At 40.0% G+C, this 19,620-nt stretch overlaps 2 protein-coding genes and 1 pseudogene across 2 annotated transcripts; 1 reads left to right on the top strand and 2 right to left on the bottom strand.

The window, feature by feature from the left end:
- Positions 1-710: 710 nt before the first annotated feature.
- Positions 711-4,092, bottom strand: LOC110060075 (uncharacterized). Its single transcript, XM_020766831.2, has 3 exons — positions 3,780-4,092; positions 2,220-2,444; positions 711-1,360 (listed from the first exon to the last, which is right to left on the bottom strand). Exons 1-3 carry the CDS (start codon positions 3,993-3,995, stop codon positions 1,124-1,126), a joined length of 678 nt encoding a protein of 225 aa, XP_020622490.1. The 5' UTR covers positions 3,996-4,092; the 3' UTR covers positions 711-1,123.
- A 3,000-nt stretch (positions 4,093-7,092) lies between these two features.
- LOC110059997 (CUE domain-containing protein 1-like) lies at positions 7,093-15,969 on the top strand. The gene is made up of 7 exons (XM_089279810.1): positions 7,093-8,062; positions 10,280-10,318; positions 12,322-12,528; positions 13,317-13,380; positions 13,722-13,792; positions 13,947-14,038; positions 14,433-15,969. Exons 1-7 carry the CDS (start codon positions 7,441-7,443, stop codon positions 14,526-14,528), a joined length of 1,191 nt encoding a protein of 396 aa, XP_089135936.1. The 5' UTR covers positions 7,093-7,440; the 3' UTR covers positions 14,529-15,969.
- A 1,741-nt stretch (positions 15,970-17,710) lies between these two features.
- On the bottom strand, positions 17,711-19,279 carry LOC110043938 (GDP-fucose protein O-fucosyltransferase 4-like; annotated as a pseudogene).
- Between the last annotated feature and the right edge of the window lie 341 nt (positions 19,280-19,620).

Raw genomic sequence — 19,620 nt, 5'->3', positions numbered from 1 at the left:
CGATGCGTCAACGAGCGAGAGCGGACAATTTGACAATTTGTTATCGTATCGCCTCGTGGATCCACAGCTACTTTGACAATGTATGACGAAATTCATGATCAATAACAGGACAGACGCATGAAAAACTAATGTCAATTTGTTAAATCATTTGTAACCGTGATCGTAACGTCAACTTATGTTTAGGTTACGAACTTGGTCATTGGTGTCCTTAGCCATGCGTGTTCGCGCATTTAAAAGTTCTTGAAAACGAAAAAAAAAAGATTTTCTCGTTTGAAAGTTCTGGATTTTAAGAAGTCCTCGAATGCTCTTCCGGCAGAAAGATGACTGGGGCGGAATGGACAAGGGATATAAGAGTTGATTTTGATGATACCAGAAAAAAGTGATTGTTATTTGAAGTACGTTTTGATCTTGGGGAAACGCAGATCTTGAGTATTACAGAATCGTTCATAAAAGTTCTTGAAAAATGTCGGAAGTATTGCATGAACCGTGCTAAATTTGAAAGTGGTCACGCGATTCGTTCATATGTGCAACTCACTAGCCCCTACTTGCAACCATGTAGAAGTGATCAGGTGACTGGATACACTAGGCGAAATTCAGTCTCTGGTCGGGAAGATGGTGGTTTACGACAATGAAGTTGTAAGTTGTGTAGTTATGCAAGCATCCTTCTGGGAAACCGAGAGTTCTTATAATCAGGACGGTGTTACACAAAATTCACTGATAGAAATCCTTTTAGTCATTTGTTGAACTTTTACCGTGATTACAGGTCTAGTTTTCGCTAGATTTTGAAAATCGTAAGCCCTTTTAGTTACACTTTAATACTGTTCGTTTGACTGTTAACCTGATAAAACTGTGTTTTCTCGATCAGTATATGTCATAGCCTGATTCTCAAACGGTCCAGGTCGGAGAGTGCGTGGCCACGAGCGACCTGGACCGTCTGAGAATCAGGCTATATATGTCCCTATGTCTTTAATTACCGGTATCCTGACACTCCAGTACTATTCATTCAGACACGGTTGTAGGCTTATAAGAAAACTTACGGGCTTTTCTTAATTTCGTTTTGTTAAGTGATAAACTCCTTATTGCCCTACACTATTTGGGTATAACCTGTAGTCCACAGACAGACTCAGAAATGCTTAGTAGCGCAGTACAGGAACAGGCTGCTGTCGTACAGCGAAGGTCGCTCGTAGTAATACAACAAACGGCTCTTCCACACTTTCCAGGAATCTGCATCCTTCAGCTTTGGGATAGGTCGGTTCAACAGCGTGATGGGTGTGCCTGACTTGTAGTGCTCAGCAACCCAGTGAACCGCTTGGTAGATGCCGTTTGACGAGGTTTCCAACAAACAATCACACAGATCATCCTGCGGATAAAAGAATTCTAAGTAAAGACAATTTTAGAAAATGTTCGACTATGGTATTTTCGGCTTGCAGTCGTTAATTAATGGGGTCAGTTTTCTGCGGTTTTAACCCTTTATTATTTTGTGTACCGGCTACTGTGCAGTGGTAAACGCGTCACGGTTAACGCTTGAGCTCACTTCAGTTCACATATCACGCGCATCACCTGCAACCATAGTTAATATTAACTATGCCGCAACCATCCGCACTTTAATTGTAACTTTTAATTCTGAATGAAACCCTGGTGTGCAACTATTCAAATGAAAGTTATTGAGTAGTACAAAGGTTCATCTGGTATATGATGCTGTACGATGTGGTTTGTGGAGGAAAACCTAGGGTGTGGCCATTGAAATGAAATTAAAGCCATTGATCATGAGCGGTACAGTTCACGAAGTAGTACTGTTTATACAGTCGAACCTCTATTGAGCGGCCGCCCATTAAACGGCCACCCATATTAGGCGGCCAGCAATCAAAGTCCCAATGATGGCTTTTCCATTGTTTCTACCTCTATTAAGCGGCTAACCCCTGTTAAGCGGCCACAGTCCATTTCCCTGAGGGTGGCCGTTTAATAGGGGTTGGACTGTATTGCGCTGTACAAGGTGGTTTCAACTTCTGTGAGTCTGTGGATTTAAACGTAGTGTGTGGAAAGTCACTGAGGAGTACTTCATCTTCAAGTTGTACTGTTTGTTACGTTGGACAAACCGGTTCAATTCCAGCTTTTTAAAAACTCGAGAGTGTTACCTGATTCAAATGGGAATTTAGAGATTATTTCAGAAAGAATCTCAATGAACCTTTTGATTTCAGTAGCAGGGAGAATTTAACTACCTGGGGTGGGTTTTTCAAGACTTCCTGGTAAACCTCCGTCACCCTGTGCCACACGTCAATCATATGAAACTTGTGAACGATTCGCTCGGTCGAGGACCAATTGGGACCCAAGCCATCATCGTCCAAGCCAATCCGACTTAAAATGGTATCAATGATGTTCAGCGTCTCAGTGGTGAAATCTTCCCCACGGGGGTCCTCTGGAGCATAGGGTAACACCAGATGTTCCTGGGGAAGAGAAAGTAATTTGTAGAGGTTCAGATCAAAGCTGATTAACCCATTAATTCTCTCGACATCACTCATAAGTCTACTTTAAACGGTCTGGGGAGAGTTTGTACTCCGATAGAGAAGGTAACAAGAAAATATGAAAACCAGAAGAATTGATAACCTGACCAGCTAACTCTTAAGGACAAAACTACCCCGAATTTTCCACACTGAAAGAAGATTTTATTCTGTCAGGCTCCCAAAAAAAGAAATTTTTAAAAGTTTGTTAAATGAACGTATGTGCGGCCCAAAAGGGCTTGGTTTTTCAGCCGTTTTGGTCTGAAATAGGGTATCGATTTTGGCCATTTTGGTCTCAAATAGGGTTTGGTTTTTGCACTCTGGTCTTGAATTGGGTATGTTTTTTTAGAAGAACTTGAAGCTACTTTTTCTTCGTTATCGATAAGACCATCAAAGTTTTTCACAATGCGTTTGACATCGGACTGAACCAAGGAACTAATTATAAGGCAGGTCTGAAACAGGGCATTGATTTAAGAGTCAGGTCTTACATAGAGTATCAAATTTTTCGTCAAGTCACAAATTGCAGGTAAGGTAAGGGTTTCGGGTAGCGGACCGCACACCCCCACCCAATATTTCTGGGAGTGCCTCCCCAGGACATTACAATCAAACCAAGTGAAGCGTACCCCTCAAGATTTCATTAATGAATTGATTATTTGACTATTGAACCCGCTAGTCGTCTCAAGAATATGTAATGATGAATTGATTATTTGAATATTGAACTCGTTAGTCATTTCAAATATCAATATTAAATTGTTTTGTTTGTTTGTTTTTTTTTTTACATTAAACCCATTAGCCGTATTCTTGGAACGACTAGTGAGTTCAATTTTCCAATAATCAATTCATTGTTGCATTCTTGAAAAGACTAGCGGGTTCAACATTCAAATAATCAATTCATTAATGTAATGTTGGGGGTACGCTTCACTTGATGTGACTGTAATAAACAGCGAGCAGTTAAGTAAACCTTCCGTGACTAGTAATTCAATACTTTTGTACCAAGGCGTACCACATGCCAAAATACCGTCAACACTCGAACACGAAAGGCCTCCCTAAAGCATCACTTTTACCCCAAGAATTCCTTACTTAGAGATTGTCTACTGAGAAATTCCCATTTCTGGGTTGAAAGTGTCCTATTAGACATAGCCCATCCAGCCTTAGGCTAGTTCTTTGCAATATTCAACAAGGTCAATAGACGTTTTGAGGCGAACTAAATCCAAGGTTAGTGAAGATCCCGCATTCAAATCTGCTGACTTGTTTGAGCATTGCAAGGTAAAGGGTACTCGCCTCATCCCGGATGTTGTGATTGACTGTTGGCACGCGGTTGTTCTCAGTGGCCTGCGGGTTGAACAGGCGGAGACCCTGCACGTTCATGGAGTGAATAGTGTGAGCAATGGTCTCATTGAAATTCCTCGACAAATCGTACGAGGCGTACAGCTCGCTACAAGACGATTGAGCTGCAGCCGAGCTGCAGAGAAGAGCAGCTATCAGCAGATAGAGCATCGTGACGATTTCACTTTGCGGATTCTCTTACGCGCAAGAGAGAAGACGTCCACTGAGAAATTGCGAAATGTGTAATCACACTACTTTATATAAAGGTCAGATCCTGTGACTTTAAGTGCCAGGTTACAGCTGAGCAACCTTGGCAGAAGTCCAGTGACAACAGACCTGCATGCGTCACTCATGACGCTCCGGAACTGAAACGCACGCGAAGCACCGACACTTGAGCGCAACGCGCTCTGGCAAACCCGAAAAACGCGCGCCTGACGAAAAAACAAATGTGAAAAATGTGCTACCTCTCATAACAGCCTTGCCTGTATTGATAAGCTTACGAGAAAAATACACTTAACCTGACGGTACAGTACATTTCGGGTGGAAATTCCTACCGTGGAATCAACTCCTTACGTAGTAAAATTAAAAATAAATTGTCGCAGGGAAAAGAAAATCAACGGGTGTAGTTCCAGCCTACTGGCCAGCGCCTTCCCGTGTGAATGAGTCAATGTGAAATGAGGACGATCAAATTATATTCAGTGCCTGATTCATAAGCTTTCTTCTGATATATAGGTTTTTATGGTTTTGAACTGCAGTCATGAAGTTACACCAGGAGCCGTTATTAATATGGCTCCTGGTTACACTAGCTTGTTTGAAAAAAAGTTTCAGTTTACCGCGGCCTCAAACATGTAAAATGAGATATCCACGCCCGAATCAAGAGCATGTCGCTACCTGTCGCTGACCCCTAGCAGAGAATGATGTGGAAACATATTCTTTGACCATTTAATTTTTCTCTTTGCTTATCCATAGGAATGGTCTTTTGCATTGACTTAAAGAGAGATAAAATATACCCAACAGATCCGCAGAGGCTGGTGGCCTAGAAGTTACTACGGTTTCCAGCGCATCACCCAGCTAGCGGGTGAATATCTCTAACTTTTCATGGAACTCAGGCTAGTCCGTCACAGATAACCCCTTTCTCTCTCCTGCATAATTTTGTCGTGTTAATAACTGGCCAAGACCAGTTAGGCACTGGTATAGTTTAAATGTCTAAGTTAACCCAGAGTTCAACGTAACGATCCTGTCCAGGGGCCCGTTTCTGGAAAGCCCCGGAAACTATTCGGGCCCGTAAAGCCAGTTTTAGTTCATCTTTATGTAAAAACGGAGACGTGTATATACGCCTGAAACTTCTTGTATGAAGAGAACCTCTGTTCATATCTAAAATATGTGGATAAAACAGCTCTGTAATGGTAGGGTTCAAGATTTTGCTATGGCTTTCCGAGCCCGAAAAGTTTTCGGGACCTTCGTCGAAGGTCCCGAAAGTCCTTCGAAGGTCCTTCGAGAAACGTGCCCCAGGACTCCCATCCGGAACCTTTCGAATCTACCTTACCAACCATTGCTAGTACCATGCTCCCACAAAGTCTAGTTGCCCGGATATTTCACATACCTTCATTTTGATTGAAAGGTAGTCGTTCTCAGGTGTCCAGGTGACGGCACTAAGGTGAACCTCGATTCCATGCTCTCTATGCTAACGACAAGGGAAGCAAAGGAGAAAGAGCCTGGGATCGAGGTTAGGTGCCGTGCGTGATCCGTTTGGGGCAAAGAGCTCGTCAATGACGTAGCTTGATAATATGGAAGATGTAAAAAAACACTTCATGGTCACATGGATTGATGTGGTGTACTAATTACTAGCGAGAAACAAACAAAACATGGTTTGTGCAAACAAGAAATGAGTCAAAGAGGCAGCAAACAGTTATTGGCCAAAAGCTGTTCAAACCAGAACTGGTAAACCACATGGAAATTTATTAGTTCCCTCCTGATCAATAAGTAGTTCATCTGCGTCCTGTATTGTCACAATAAACAATATCACACAACACCAGTGATAAATCCTACCCCGTTTTAAATCGTTTTATTATTTATCAAAAACCTTGCGTTTTTCTGGTGGCTGTTTTATAATCGCCATGGTATTACTTATGACTTTTTTGTTTCGGTGGCCATACTGAAGTACCGTTTTCCTCGGTCGAAAACAAAATCGGACCTGTAATATCAGTGTATTTGTTCCGTTCAATCAAGTTTTACCAACATCAGATATGATATATAATAATAATATTTTCGGTGTGTTTGCCGTCACTCATTAAAACTTCTACTGGCAAGTAATCTGTGATCAGGCGTTCTTTTCATGGCGAGTTACAGAAAGTTTATTTGGAGGTAGCGTTCATGACATCCCAAAAAACGGCTGCGGAGGAGACAAGCAGTTCTACTAATATGTTGAAAAATATTTTCTAAAGCATTAAATTACAGTGGGAGAGAAGACCAATTCAGTCTGCGTAATTATACTTTTTTTTTGGAGCTAAGCGTAAAAGGTGAGGGTCGAAGTAAATTTACCGGTCTCAAGGATGTACTCAATCAGGCTTGAGGAATCAATTATCAATATGATCAAAAAAATACATTATGGAATTACTTTCATGTCTCGTTTGTGATAAATTTTCAAAAAACCCTCAAAGAGAATGGACGCTTTCCATTACACAAAAAATTGCGTTCTGCATTTCTAGAAACTTCCACTGGCGTAGAATTTTCCGAAATTTTCGTTTTAATTTTCTGAGCTGTGGAATGGGACAATTTCCGAATTTTCTGGAAACGTTTCAAGGAGATTCCTTACCACTTGTCCTCGTTTTGTGTTTCGTAATTTTTTGGAATTTTTGGTTGAATGGAAAGCGCCCCGTCTACACCTCCTGCTATACCCGAACTTCTTGAATCGAACGTACCGACCATTGCCACTAATCCTATTATCGTGCTGTTATGTTCTCAGCATAGTGTGCTAAAAGTTACGACATGTAATGCAGTGTTACGTAACGTCACGCTACGTAAAGTATTGTAATGGAACTAGTCCTGCCTGGGAAACTAGCAGTACTGAGCCGCGAGCCGAGCAAATATTAGCCGAGCACTTTGTCTCTCTCTTAACCGGCAGGGCCTTGGAACGAGGAAAAAGGGTTTTTTTACTTCCTTGGTTACGGGGATAATTTTGAAGTCATCATATCGAAATATGTAACTGCAACTTCCGCCCAGAATTAACTTCTGTTTAAAATTCCCTTTGATAAACGTTAAGGTCTATCGGTGCTGTAATCGAAATGTTTTACTTAAAGATCATGGAGATCAACCAGTGGATTTCTCAGCAGCCTAGTACCAAGTCCCCGCCGGATAAGAGGGACAGGTGGTTTGGTGGCGCTCTGGGGACGAGAATGAAGTTTTGACGGAAGCTGTCTTTCGAGAGGAATACGCGAAAGTTTGGACAGTGTATTTAGTCTTCCGCATGGCAACGAATCAAGGGTTACTTTAGCTTAATGACACCTTCTTTAACTTAAATCTTAAGTAAGAACGTTTTCCTTCTTCTAGCACGAAACGTGAAGAGGAGTCGATTATTCTAGACAAGAAATTTACAACAAGTTTTTGCTGAGACAAAATGGTGCCCATGTATGGTGGAACAAACTACATGCATCGGCCTCCTGAAAGACCGCGGACTACAGGACAAGCTAATAACGAGCCAAGACAGCTAGAGTTCACCGAAGCTATGAGGGATTTTAAACATATGTTTCCAACCCTGGATCGGGAAGTTATAGAGGCCGTTTTACGAGCTAACAATGGGTTGGTTGATGCTACCATCGATCAACTTTTGTCAATGGGACTTGACATGGAAGGTTGTGGTACAGCTTCGACGCAATCAGAACATCCGCCATTACCTTCCTACAGCGATTTAGATCGTTCAGAACCGCCTCCAGCTTATACACCGAGAAATGGCGAATCTTTCACGGATTCTTCAACTCCTTGTCGCCCTCTCCCAGCAAGGCCTTACTCGGCATGGAATCCGCCATTACTCGGCAAATTGCCGGATGATTTTTTGCGTCTTGGGCCATCAACGACGCTTTCTCCTTCTTCTTCTTCTTCTCGAGGCTTTGGCGATAGCATGGGCGACAGAGAGCTGGAACGGTTTTTGGAAGATGAAAAACTGGCCATGGTATTACAGAACGAAGAATTTATGCGAGAGCTGAGACACAATAAAGATTTCATGTTGTCACTGGAGAAAGGTTGGTGAATGCTATGAGTCGTTGCGTGTCGTGAAGCATAATCTCGTAGTTGTAATCTCTTATATTAAATTTTATCGCTATGAACTGTGATATAAATACCACCACGTGCAGTGACAGTCGGAAAATTCTAAGTGACATTTTAAAGTAAAGAAATTCGAAGGTTCAAGTCTCTTTCGAGTTATTTCTAATGCTTATATTACAATGTAAATAGGTAATTATGTTTGCATCTTAGATTTAAGTAATAGCATTTTGTTACATTAAATATTAAAAAATATTCAATTTTGATTGCTTGCGGATAACCCTGCAGTGAATGGTATATGATATTTTTTAACTATTCAGATTGGATATTTCAAACATTTTTTTTCCTGTAATATTCCAATTACAGTATTTCAGTTTTGTACAAAAAAGTAAAAAATGTGGGTAATTTATGTTGCTGTTGAGGCTGGAAAGCTACACTGTATGGTGTGTGATCCATGGCACAAATAAGTAACACACGTGTGACCTATTGTGTTTAAATAATGAATGTTATTGGCTCTTAGTGTATCGTGATGCCTTTTGCACATACTTACAACACCTTAGGTTGTGTAACTTTACATGGGCTTTAGGGTTGATAACCGGGGAGACATATATTTGACAGGGAAGGGGAGATTACATGTTCATGTACACATAATTGCATTGTGTGACTCCACAAAATATCAATACTGCACCACAGAAGGAGTTGGAAATTTTGCATGGGTGGATGGTCAGTTTGGTATGCAGGTGTCCTTTGATTTAATATGGATTCAAGTACCGGTCTACATGTACTTGTAGCTTTTTAAAAATTGTTTCTTTTCTACTAAGAAGATCTTTTACATATAAAAATAGAAGCTTGAATACCTGTATTTGAATTGGAATATATCTGAAATATTTTTGTCCCTTCAAAAAGCACACTGGAAGCTAACACATGTGCTCTTGCCTGGACCATTATTTGTCAGTTCAGTCTAGATTAAGTCACTTTATGGACGTTTAAGTACTGGTGACTAGGCTAGTTTGTTTTCTTGTTGGTCTCAAATGAATCAATCAAATGGCAGTCCATTTACAATTTCAGAATCTCAAGAATTTCTAGCTCTTGTAAATATATGCTCACTTGTGTGTAACATAGTAGTTGAAATTTTGAATCAGCTTTGTTTACCAGTGTATCAGGGATCGCATTCATGATAAAATTATGGTGTCACTTTCATCTAGTACATTTATGTAACAATTGACGTCAGTTTTTCATACGTCTGTCCTGTTATTGATCATGAATTTTGTCAAAGCATTGTCAGATTAGCTGTGGATCCATGAGGTGATAGCTGAGTGGATCCGCAGACTTTCGTTGTAATAATGTCAGTGTTAGGGAATTTCCGGGTTTCAACAGAGTTCTTCCAGTTGATAGTAATCGAATCTCTCCACAATGGCTACCTTGGAGACAGAGGAAGGGAAAGTGGCTGTTGTAGAGAGGTGGCCATTATGGGGAGGTACATGTAGGAGTGTAACATGACACCTGACACATGACATTTCTTTTCTTAAAGGTGGATATTTTCACATGTAAACTGTATGTAACACAATCAAAATACATCAATAAAACAGAAACAGAGACCAACGATGTCCGTCACGCATTAGGTCTGGCAATCGTTTACAGTAAAAAAATGGGGTTTTGTATACACCGTTCGTCAGTCATTGATTAACTGGCCATTGTCAAGAGGTTATTTTGGTAGGCGGGATGTGTTTTAGTGGCTATTGCCATTCTGGAGAGGTGGCTGTTGTAGAGAGGTTAAAATAGGAGCAGAATGTACCTTGTATGGACCATCTGCCCGGACCAAAAAAAGTGGCCATTGTAAAGAGGTGGCTGTTGTAGAGAGATGGCTGTCAGTGGAGGTTCAACTGTAAATCCAGATGTGGCCAGTCTAGATTAGCCTAGACTACCTGCGGCTCCATGCCATTATATTTAAGCTTCTAACGTAATTATTTTTAATAATAGAGTTTTAATAAAGTGATGATGATGATGATGATGATGATGATGATGATGATTAGGTTTCTAGAGATCAGGTTTGCAACTACATGTATGTGCATATCTTTAGTAACACTTATGAGAAAGAAGTCTTTTGAAGCTAGATTAATGGAGTTGCATTGTAGATTCTTAGGCTCACTTGTTACAATTATTATTATTATTATTAATATTAATCTTTTAACCCACAGACAGACAAAGAAATACTGCAGCTGCAACTAGGAACATAGGTATGTCTCAATGTAGTACAAGGTAGCATGTACAGTGTATTGGATTATTATCCCTCTGATTCAAACTACATGTAAAGTTTCTTTGTTTAAGAGGAAATGTGTTGATGTGTAGGTGGTGTGGTGGTTCTCTGTTGTTTTGGTTTGTTTTAGACTGCATGTTAATTAACTGATAACAATCATTTTAAGCAGTTATTGTGATGATTACTCCAAACGTCTGGATTGAGCAAATTGAAGTCAGCAAGAGTTAGCATAGATTCAAATTTCTAGTCTGTGAACTCACTGACTCTCTGGGGCTCTCATCAACTTTGATTGTGCTCAAATTTCCAGTCTGGCCAGAAGAGTAAAATTTGCGTTGTTACTGTGCTCGTCTACCTGCATGTCCCACGTCTCTGATGTAATCACTGCATAATAATCTCTATCTGCATCCAGTTGGATTCAAATACTGGTTTTGTGCCAGATGTAAGACTGCTCTTGTATTCAGACAACCAATATTTGAGACTGAAGTTAGTACCTGTCCAACAGACATGTGGTATTCATGAAAGAAATACAATTTATGTCCTGGTCTTTACTATTGATCGCAGACGTCGTTTGAAATGGCTTTTCCTCAGGCCGTTTCACACACTGTTGGTTTCATTCATATGATTCAAAAAAAGTGATCACATGATGATAAACATCTCTTGGTGTGGATGACCAAAGTTTGCAGTACAGCGGTTGCAAATTCCTCAAAAGTTCCAAGTTCGAGGCAAATCTTATCCATGTGATAGATGCTGCATCTGTTGAACTCTTCTCTGTAACATATCTTGGATTGCATCTTGTTAGAAAGTGTGAAACTCAACAAACTTGCAAACAAACTGTGAAGCAACTTTCCTGACGGCAGAGATTCACTCATCACATTTCATGAATTTGTCATCAATGTGGTCACTTTTTTTGAATCACGTGAATGAAACCAATGGTGTGTGAAATGGTCTGAAAAAAAAGCCTTTTCAAGGGACATCTGGGATCAAGAAGTGAAGAAGAAGTGAGTAAGAAGTGAAGAACTCTTAAAATTGAAACTCTCTTCCTTGACTCTCTTCAACTCTTGGTCCTTTTTGAACTGATGTATTTGAAGACGGGAACGGTACTGACTAATTTAAATGAAAGAAGTATGTATATACAACAAGTGCAGTGGACGTTTTTTTTTTTTCAGACATGTTTATGTAGATGTTGCTATTGGCAAATGTAAATCTTATTTTCTATGCATCCTTGTGATACGATGGACATGCTTTGGTCACATACATTGCCAGGAGGTGATTTTATTGATTCAGAAGAGTTTCAGCCTTTTAAGGGGGCTGTACTTCAGTTGTCATGAGTAATAAATTTCAGCCCAGGCCAAGAGCTTTTTTGCTTTACAGCCACCATCTTGTTTCAATTAGTGAACTAAACACAGTTGTTACATGTACACATGTCCAAGTTCTCTCTTTAGGCTAGGCTGAAATTCCTCAAATTCCATCATGATGACATGGGCTTTTGTTGAGGGCTTATCTCATTTGGCCCAGCTGAAATCTTAAGCCTGACTTTAAAACCCGCCTGAAATTTTCAGTCTGGGCTAAATTTAGCTTCCGCTGAAATTCTCCCCATGTAACTGCCAACTTCATTTCAAGAGGATTGTTTCAAAGGCTGGGCTGAAATTTTCCAGATAGTTGCCTGCTCCTTTACATGTATGTTTGAGCTGTTGGTTCGTACTGTACATGTATGTAATATTTTTCTCTGGCCTGGAGTTAAAATATTCACACCTGGTAAGCTATAGCATATTTACTGTGCCCAAATTCAGTTATTTTGTTATTCAACAAGATTTTTTCTTGCATCAAACTGTGTCAGGCGCCCTCATCTGACCTTCATTACAAACAGTCTATGGTATAGATTTTAAATTCAATAGTTTTTGCTCTTACAAAAGTCACATCCTTGAAGACAGTGCCTAAAACAGAAAAAATTAAGCCAGTGACAGTTGTTTTGCTTGTATTTAGCCCCAGTAGAAACGCCAGCCAGCAATGTTCCAATACCAGCTGCAAGTAGTGCTAGCAGGGGACATTCCCCTCAACCGCAAACGATGACACCCCCAGCAGCGGCAAATGTGGAGCCTGTTGCTGGAGCAGTGGGTGGACATCAAGCCACCGGCACTGCCACCCATGATGATGCTGTTCTCAGGGAAAGACTGAAGCACATGGGAAAGAGTAAGCATTGTTTTTGATGTAATAATTTATATCAAACATGAAAGACCGTGTTTGACCACATTTCCAAACACTGAGAAGAGAGTTGAAAATACGATGCGCAGCGGAGTATTTTTGAGGTGTTTGGAAATCTGGTCAAACACTGTCTTGATTGTTTGATATATCATCTCAATTGAAACTAAAACTAAGGAGAAAATGGAGAAATAAAATCGTAAAATCTATGCTAATTAAGATCAGATATCCAAACACCGTCACGGTCATGATTTCCTTTGTTTAAACTTGATGAATTATTAATAAGTTTGAGAAAGTAGCATGCATATGTTTTGGTTTCGTGAAGTACGCTAAGGGATTAGCTTAAACATACTTGTACTACGTTGTCATCCAATCAAAAGTACAGTAAAACCAAAGCCCATCGTTACTCACTCCCACGTGTTTTCCAACAGTTTACGCTGATAAGGTGGTTTTAATTTTTGAGTCTGTTGATGATACCTCAAGTGAATGTTGTACAAACTAAAGTACTCTTTTGATTTATAGCTACTGTAACAGAGCTACAGTATGTTTTCTTTAGTTGTTGACTGTTTCTTGAATAACTTACAATGCACATTTAACACAGACACACAGAAAATTAAATATTATTTAAGATTTTTGCTCCCTTCAAAAATGGGCACCTTTGCATTAAATTATAGGAGGTGACAATAGCTATTTTAAAAATAGGTAATCCATGCCAACTAATTGGTGAAAGAGATCTTTGAAGCATTTTTTTAATTGCCCTTACTGATTTTAATTCTCAGGTACAAGAAAGAAGTTTGACAAGCTGGCCAAAATGTTCCACAGGAAGAATGTGAACAGGGCAAAGTATCCTTTGGAACGATAAATAATTATGTAATTGCATTAATTTTTTTTAATATTCAAACTGTGTTTGATACAAAACATCGAGTAATCAAGTTGAAGTCTGTGATTGGGGCACCCTGGCCCTCTACACTGAGACTCAGCCACATGAGTTCAGAGTACCTTGTTCTTACCCCCCTCCCCCCCCCCCCCCCAGATGGGATGGTAGTCCCTCGCAGGGTCATTCCCCTCAGTAAAGTTGTTTCGAGATTGTTAGAAACTTATGTTTTAGTAAGTCTTCTCCTTTCAGACTACTAATTTGGGAATTTTGTGCCGCAAGCAAGTTGTTTGTTTCCTTGACTTTGCAGTCTTATTGCCACTGGGACTGCTGCATCTACTGCCAATCTTCTCGATGGCTATAATGAGGATGACGATGATGGTAAGTATATTTTAACTTTGTGTGAAAATACATTTAAATTTACTTCATGGTAAATTGTGTCTCCTGGTAACTTCTTTTTCTGAATTACATGTAAATGCTGTAGTCTTTGTTATTAAGACCGTTTTTCTCTTTTGAAACTGTTGTAATTATTCAGATGAACTTCTTAATGCCATGGGGTCAGCCAGGCTGGAAATCATGGATGAGAGAGATGAGGACAAAGAGAGCAAGACAGTTACACAGCAGAAGGTAATGAATGTCATGTGCCAATGATTTAAAATGAAATGCTACAAAATGTTGTGTAGGCAATAAGTCTAGGTTTTTTTATTGACTTGACATTCTGCTGCAGGTCATACCACATGGTCCGTGATCTTATACAGCTATGTGATTGGCTAACAATAGGTGCTTCATTCATACATTATAGTCCTGCTTTTGTGAAATTGTCAAAAAAGCTTTTAAATACTCTGTGATTTCTTGTGTTGGTGGATTGGCGCTTGCTGCTACACGTGGCTAAAGTTGTTGCCTTTTGCTCTTCTGAATGCGTTCTTGAATGATAAATTAAGCAACGTGCACTGTACTATGTCGTAGATTATGTATTATTATACTGTAGTTAACTTATTTTCTGTTGTTTTCTTTGTTGAAGCCATCAGAATCAGAACAGAAGAAGGCACCAGGCAGTGTTGAGCCAATTGTCTTCTTTTCTGAAGATAATGAGTTTGAATATAAAGAAGAAAAGTAGCAAATACATGAAGAAATTCTGTGTATTAGTAAAATCAATATTATGTATCATAAGGTTCAATGCGATCCAGGGATATACCAAGTGAATGTGGGAAGCTCCATACAGTCTAGTAAAGCCAAAAGGTATGTGGCAGCACTGTACTGGTGGCTGTGTGCCTGGAACTTACTTCAGGGTGAACTGCATGCTCTTTTCATTGTTCCATTTACCATCATCGCGCAATATTAAGGTGAACAATAAACATAAATAGGAGGTACCTATATGTACTTGCAGAATGAAAACTGTTTTCATATACCGTGTAAATGTCGCTCACATAATTGTGATAATTATAGAAGAATGTACATTCATTCTATACAGTGTAAATGCCCCCTCACAAATCATACATTCAGGTCGTATTAATGGTTTGTGTAGACTAGATTTAGTTGGCGCTAGGATTATAGCTACTAACCGTTGTTGTCTCAGCAGTTTCCTTATAAACAAACTCATGAATGTCATGAGAAATATGAAACCTGTCGATATGAGATACAGTAGAGTTCCTTGCAATTCCTTCCCTAACCCAACTGGAAATCCAGTAAAATATCACGCACGCATTGCAGTGAATTCCTTAACGAGCGTGTAACGTCGCTAAAGCTACTTAAACTTAAATAATTATGTTATCCTGATTTGAGTTTTGTACGTGGCCTTAGGTTACATGTACATGTAGATCTATTTACAACACAATGTGGTAATTAATTCTGAGAAAATCTTTCTCTTCGTTTTTCATGCATGTAGCAAATATTTCACTTTGGCTGATACTCTTGGCGACTGCACAAAAAATAAATTACTCCTTTAGATCTCTAATGAAAAGGGCAAGGTAGTTTCTGTCTTGAAAACCATTACCTGGGCGTTATTTTGCGTGACGTGACGTTTCGTGACGTGTTGAATGCACACTGCTGCACTGCAAACTCCAGCGAAGTCCTTTAGTGCCCAGTGTGAATTGTTGCTATTTAAAATGTTCAAAAAAAAAAAAAATTTTCCCCAGGGTGAGAGGAGTTCATCGCCAGAAACTCTTGGGGTTCTTTACATCTGAATATCCCCACTTGATTTGTTGACTCTAAACTTTTTCTATATTTATCGGAAAAAAATCTCATGCTGATAACTAATACATGTAATTTTCTTTGAATATTGACCTCTTTAGTACAATGGCCTACGAGGTAATTATATGTGAGAGATGATATGAAGGGAGCAAACTCCGTTCGGTATAGAACAGGTCTTTGCTCCAGTACATGTGAACTGGGGCGCAAGTTTATGAATTGGTTATGAAACGCAACGGAGGTAAATACATTTATGTATTGGAAATAAAGCGTATTTTAATAGCATGTACCGAGGGGAAAAAATGATAGTAATCAGATGAATATTGTATCGCATGAATGGGGTGATTAAATAATACTGATTTTTTCTGGCCTGTGTGAGGAACGATTGTTCACTTTCATCTTTTTTTCAAACAGAGAATTCATCTGTACGTGTATTTGCGTTGCATCGTAAGTCTCTTTCACGGGGTTTATTTAAGTTCAATATATATTTTTTGTCTATAACAACCAAGCAAAAATTCTTTTTATAACATAGCGCGCGCGCTGGTCGTACCTAGTTTCTGTGGAGCCATCGTAGAAATTTCCTGGATAATGCAATTCGAGAGTTTTCATTGGCTTAGCCATCATCAGCCCACAAATATGGTAAGCGTACGCGTGTTTTTGTGGGGCGTTTTTGTGTATCAGTTCGAGAGCACTCAAGAAGTTTCCAGAGCACTCAAGAAGCTAGCGGAGCTGCTCTCGGCTGCGCCGCCTCGAGCAACGCTTACATCTCTGGCGTGCTCTCCAAGCGTCTCGCGTGCATCGATAACTCGATATACGCGCTAAGAATGAACCAATTCTTGAGTAAATTCTCAACCTCTCGTACTTCTAGGACCCCTCGACTTTTAGTTTTCTGCGACGCGCAAAGAACACCGCACCTGCATTTCACCTGTTCTTTTAGTCGCCTTTCCATTCATGCTAACCTCTTCAGTCAACAATGTAATTAGTTCGGCGCTAATTTCTGCGCTCTCTTTTTCCGTTAACTTATTCACTGCTTCCATAGCCTTGGTTGATCAGTTAAGCTTATTAACGTCTTAGATCATTACTGGTCTAAACATTACGAAGTATCATTACAACTTTTCGTATCGGAATTATAACCTCCAATCGTGTTTCAACTATCTTAATTTAGTCTTGATCTTGTAGGCTGAGGTACTTCCTAGGAAAAGAGGCGGCTATTAAATAGGAAAACTGTTGTAATTATGTCGTCGTCGGCGGCGTTAGCTCGTGTCCGAGCATCAATTTCTTCTAACAGTACGGTCTCATCTTTGATGGCCTCGGAGGTGGCTTAGCAGGCCAATCCTTGCATAGAATTTGCGAGGGCAGTGAGGGCACGGGAGGGTGGGCGGTGGACGAGGGGCTGCAAGACGGCGTTTTTGTTCTTCACGTTTCTCTACGGCTTTGCGCCTCCATTCCTCTTCAAACATGGCAGTCCCGGTGGAAATGGACTGTCGCCAGCCGGATCGATTTGCCGCTGTTGTCTCCCATGTCCTCGGATCAATTCCAGTTTATGTGTTAGTGTGCTTAAGTGAGTCTTTAAAAGAAAGTTGGCCTACGGGCGAAAAGGTGCGGTAATCTTTAATCTTTAATCTTTAATAAAAATTTCCAAATTACATTACATTGAACAAGTCAATCCAATGAATTTGAGGACAGCTTAAAACAGAATACAAGATTCCTTAATATAAGCCGCCTGAGTGTATCATTGTATGAATGTATACCTAGTTAAAAATTAATCTAAACTCATGTTAAAACATAAGATAATCACGATAAAAAATTAGCACTGAACATGTTATTTATGTAAACCAAGAAGAGCAGGGGTCCCAAAATTGATCCCTGGGGTCTCCAGCTGTGACGGGGAGAAAAAAGTGATTTTTGGAAGTTAAAGTATTTCGGCTATGCCCCTTCTTCCTCCGAATTCGAAAGAGGTCTACTCTTCTATATACTAAAGCATGATGCACGCAGTTTGATCGGTTCAATAAATTTTAAAAGCTATGAGAAACGCACGTTTCCCTCCCCAACTTCCGCGCATTCGACGATAACACTTGGCTATATGTCATATATTTCAACAAAGACAAGACATTTTTTCGTATGAATAATTTTATTTCTTAAATGAGGTCTTTGTAGGGCTATGTAGCTTCAATGATTTAAACTTTAAACTGAGAACTGAAGTTTGCTCTGATTGAGCAACTGAAGCACAGTTAACAAACTGTAACTAAATGAGACAGTTTTGCTAAGGTTGTAAGATAAAGAGCTGTACATCCCTTACAATAATACATTTTCATTCATTTTACTCATTGAGTTTTCTCCAGGCTACAAGATACGTACGTGTCTTGCCGAAATACCAGGCGGCTGTTCATTCTCTCGTAAACTCAAATGAAAAAAGTCAGAACTCCGCTCTCAATCACTGAAGTTGAGGGTACTTTTCCTTTCCCCGTTTGTTTAGTACACCTAGGCCCCCTTCGTTATTCCCCAGTCTTCAAATCTTCGTGAGTTGCATGGTATTGTTTTAAGACCTTATTTATGTATTCGCCCTTCTGAAAGTGCAACGCACATTTGGCAATACATATGATACTTTGGCATCCAGAAGTCTCCTATGATAGTTCCACTTATATTACCAAATCCTTTCCACTTCCATTCCAAGTATTTGTTGTATTCAGTTTAATTCCTGCTAAGATACTTTAAATAATCGGCCAAATGTTGAGGACTCTTGAAATCGCGGACTTTTATAACGGCGCGTCGAAGATTTCCTGGCAGGAACTCGTTAAGTTTACTAGTACCCATTACCACAGGGACTGAGCCGGCGTGAAGAGCATGCCTTAGCTGCGCATCAACAAAATAGTCGCAGTCCTGGTTAAAAAATACCAGAGTAAACTTGTACGTCCTGGCTAGTTCAGTCTTAGCTTCTCTAAATTCTTTGCCGTTCTGATAACCATATATTCCAACTAGACCTTGTTTGTTCTTAAGACAAGCACCATAAGAGTCGACCTGAACATACTTAATCAGCTGTCTCATGTACTCAGTTCTCAACGGTTCACAATTTGAAAATGCTGCGATGACGAGTCCATCTTTGTCCTTAAAAGGAACTGGCGGTGCTATTGCAGGCATAAAAAAAGTTGGATCAGGGAAGTCGGAATCCAAGCGATAACTTCTCAGTAATTTAAATCTGGACATAAACGTTCGGTCGGTCAATACGGGCGTGTACACAGGATTTTCTTGAGTGAGCAAGATCCACGGCACAGATTCTGTAGGAGGAAGCATGTTTGCATCCCTCGCGTGGACGACGAAGCCATTCGCGTCGGTCACTCGGGATTTGTTGCTTGTGACTTCGCATGGCACGGGACATTCTCCTTTCTTCCAAGCAAGCTGTATATCAACCTGCTGTTGAAAATACGTCGACCAGAAGATGATAAGCCATTGCTTTGTTTGGCTGGATATCCCGTGGTTATTTGGATTGTATTCTCGTGATGACTTCTTCGTGTGATTCTTCATCTCAGTAGAGACATTTTCTTCAGTGAAGTAACGTATCTCAAGCTGCTATAAGAGTACGTACCGTCAAGAGAGTAAGGCAAAACAAGAACATCAGAGCGAAAGATTTGTTAGCCATTGTGATGCATTATGTGATGGATATTTGTCAATGTCTTCTTACGATTCACCTGTACAAAGTAAAAACATCTTCGCGTTAATAAGGAGATTTAGATTCAGTAAGAACGACACTCGTATGGCGGCAATAAACAGGGGCAAGAAATTAAAGGATTCGTACATTGATGTCCTTGCAAGAGAGAAATATGAAATACAAACAAGGTGTTTTCGACGGAACGAATCACTGATATCCGAAGAAAATAAAGGTGACACCTATTTCAAGAAGAAAGGGACGAAGTACCAACAGCGGTGAATGAAACACCCGTATTTCTTCCTTGTGCTCATGCAAATGAGTAGTATTTCCTTAGAAACGTTTTTGCACTCTCCCGAGAAACTGTTTTACTATCTAC

This window comes from Orbicella faveolata, unplaced genomic scaffold (genome assembly GCF_042242905.1).
Source record: "Orbicella faveolata isolate gen_17 unplaced genomic scaffold, um_ofav_v1 contig_47, whole genome shotgun sequence".
NCBI lineage: Eukaryota > Metazoa > Cnidaria > Anthozoa > Scleractinia > Merulinidae > Orbicella > Orbicella faveolata.
This window is presented reverse-complemented; position numbering and strand designations above follow the sequence as displayed.